At 52.7% G+C, this 2,225-nt stretch overlaps 1 protein-coding gene across 1 annotated transcript in view; it reads left to right on the forward strand.

Annotated features, from left to right (window-relative positions):
- Window positions 1–1,752: 1,752 nt before the first annotated feature.
- The window catches only part of shank3a (SH3 and multiple ankyrin repeat domains 3a), a gene marked incomplete at both ends in the record, with an annotated part of 157,666 nt that continues 157,193 nt past the window's right edge, over window positions 1,753–2,225 (forward strand). The window contains one exon of the mRNA XM_080002436.1: window positions 1,753–2,082. Coding sequence (XP_079858562.1) covers window positions 1,753–2,082 — 330 coding nt within the window. The remainder of the gene's footprint in view (window positions 2,083–2,225) is intronic.

The raw sequence follows: 2,225 nt of genomic DNA on the forward strand, positions 1-2,225 counted from the left end.
TATATATGTGAATGTGTGTGTGTGTGTGTGTGTGTGTGTGTGTGTGTGTGTGTGTGTGTGTGTGTGTGTGTGTGTGTGCGCGCGTGTGCGTGTGTGCGTGTGTGTGTGTGTGTGTGTCAGGCTTACTGATAACAGCTGCCAGTAAATTTAGTTGTCTCCCCTGAAGTGCCCTCCTTTAACTCCATCCATGTGAGAGGGAAAGAAAAAAAAAAGCCGCTGCCATGTGAAATAACGGTTCCACTCGACAAGAGAATGAAGCAAGAGACGGATGATGACCAATGTTTTACGATCCTGCTGCAAACAAGTCCTAGTACATTACACTCGCATGAGACGCTCACTCATCTAAACTGCCATGGAGTGTTCCCTGCTCCAGCACCAGAGATATACCTTCCGTCCTCACGCCAGAGGGAACGTTGCGAGCCCCTCTCCGTTATGTAGTGTTGTAAAATGTCACCTGGACGCCTTACAGTTTAGTGCCACTGCATTAGACAGAACTTTTTTTTTTTCCCCATAAAGGTAAAAACCGGTTGCTCACCGTGGTGAGCTGTGTTCACCATATATTGAGCCGTAGAGTGATTTTAATTAATACGCAGAGTCACGGCGTTTACAAGCGGAGCTATTGGATTGGTGCACACGCGGAGAGAGAGACATAGAGAGAGAGAGAGAGAGAGAGAGAGAGAGAGAGAGAAGCATGGAGGCTGGATCTTGCCCCGACATTGATTTGACCCCCACATAGCTCTGTCCGGCTCTGACATCACGGCACGCCCGGCGCACAGTGGCGCGAGCAACAGTGCGTCCACGTGGGCTTCCTGACAGCGCCGCCGTCCCGCCGTCCAATCAGCGGCATTTACATTTCCCGTGGGAATCGAGCTGCCGGGCTTCCAAATTCCGAGTTGGTTGATTCTGCATTCGCTGGAAATATCGGGAAACGGAAAAACATATGCGTAATCACAGATAATGTTTTGCGATTTCTCTTTCGTGCGTGTGACTCATCCTGTTGATGTTTATGCATTGAAGGGACTAATTGTTCCATGCTTTCATTTTGTCAAGTGCAATTCAGAGCTTCTCAAATAGCCAATGGAGACACATTTCTCTCCAAATGCTAATTAGAACCCCCCCCCGACACACACACACACACACACTCACACACACACTCACACACTCACACCCTCATTCTCCCTCTCCATTTATATCTGTTTGTGGTATTTATATGTTGAACGCGCTGCCTTTCTTTTTAATCACATTAGGGTTATCCTCTATGCAAATCACACATTAGACTTTAAGGATTTCACACCCTCCAGAGAATGTCATTTCTACCATTTCCCAACTCCTATCACTTTGGTTTTCAGGTCCCCCCGGTACTTATCTTTTGTTCATCGTTTTTCTTGCCCCCCACCTCCTCTCTATTATTCCCTGTTCCCCCTCCTCTACGACCGTTCTCCCTCTCTCTGCCCACCGTGCTCCCCTCCCCTCCTCTCTCCCTCTTCTCTTCTCCCAGGCGAATGATGAACACTGCAAGCGGCATGTGTGTGTAGAGCGGGAGCAGCAGTCAACGGGCTGTGCGTGCGTGTGTGTGTGTGTGTGTGTGTGTGTGTGTGTGTGTGTACGAATGTGCTCGTGGAGAGAGTAAGAGAGAGAGAGAGAGAGAGAGAGAGCGAGAGAGAGAGAGCGAGACAGAGAGCGAGAGAGCGAGAGAGAGAGAGAGAGAGAGAGAGAGAGAGAGAGAGACGGACCGAGCCCCTCACACGGAGCATGCTTCTGCGTCCGGCAGCCGGCAAACATGAGCCACCCAGCCCTCCTTGGCAGGACCAGCAGCAGCAGCAGCAGCGGCAGCAGGACACGCACGCACACACACACTCACACACCCTCGCACGACCTTACGCGCACGCAGCGAACAGCAGCCAGGGGGCCAGCACTGACAGCGGCAGCTCCCGGGAAGAGGACGGCGGCGTTCCCGTCCCTGTTGGCGTTCCGCTTTTCGCTCCCAGTTCAGGGGGGAACCCGAGCTCGAGAGGACCCATGGAGGAGCCAACGGGCAACACGGTGGTTATCCGCATCGGCATCCCAGACCTGCAACAGACGGTAAGAGACGGTTTGAAGAGAGAGAGGTGGGGTGGTGGTGGTGGTGGTGGTGGTGGTGGCGGGGAGGGGGCTGCCTCTCCCCCTTTCTTCCATACAGTAGGACTGGGATCTCTCCTCCCTCTCACTCTCTCTCTCTGGCCCCT

The sequence above is a fragment of the Zeus faber genome (genome assembly GCF_960531495.2).
Source record: "Zeus faber genome assembly, chromosome: 6".
In the NCBI taxonomy this organism is placed as follows: Eukaryota; Metazoa; Chordata; class Actinopteri; order Zeiformes; family Zeidae; genus Zeus; species Zeus faber.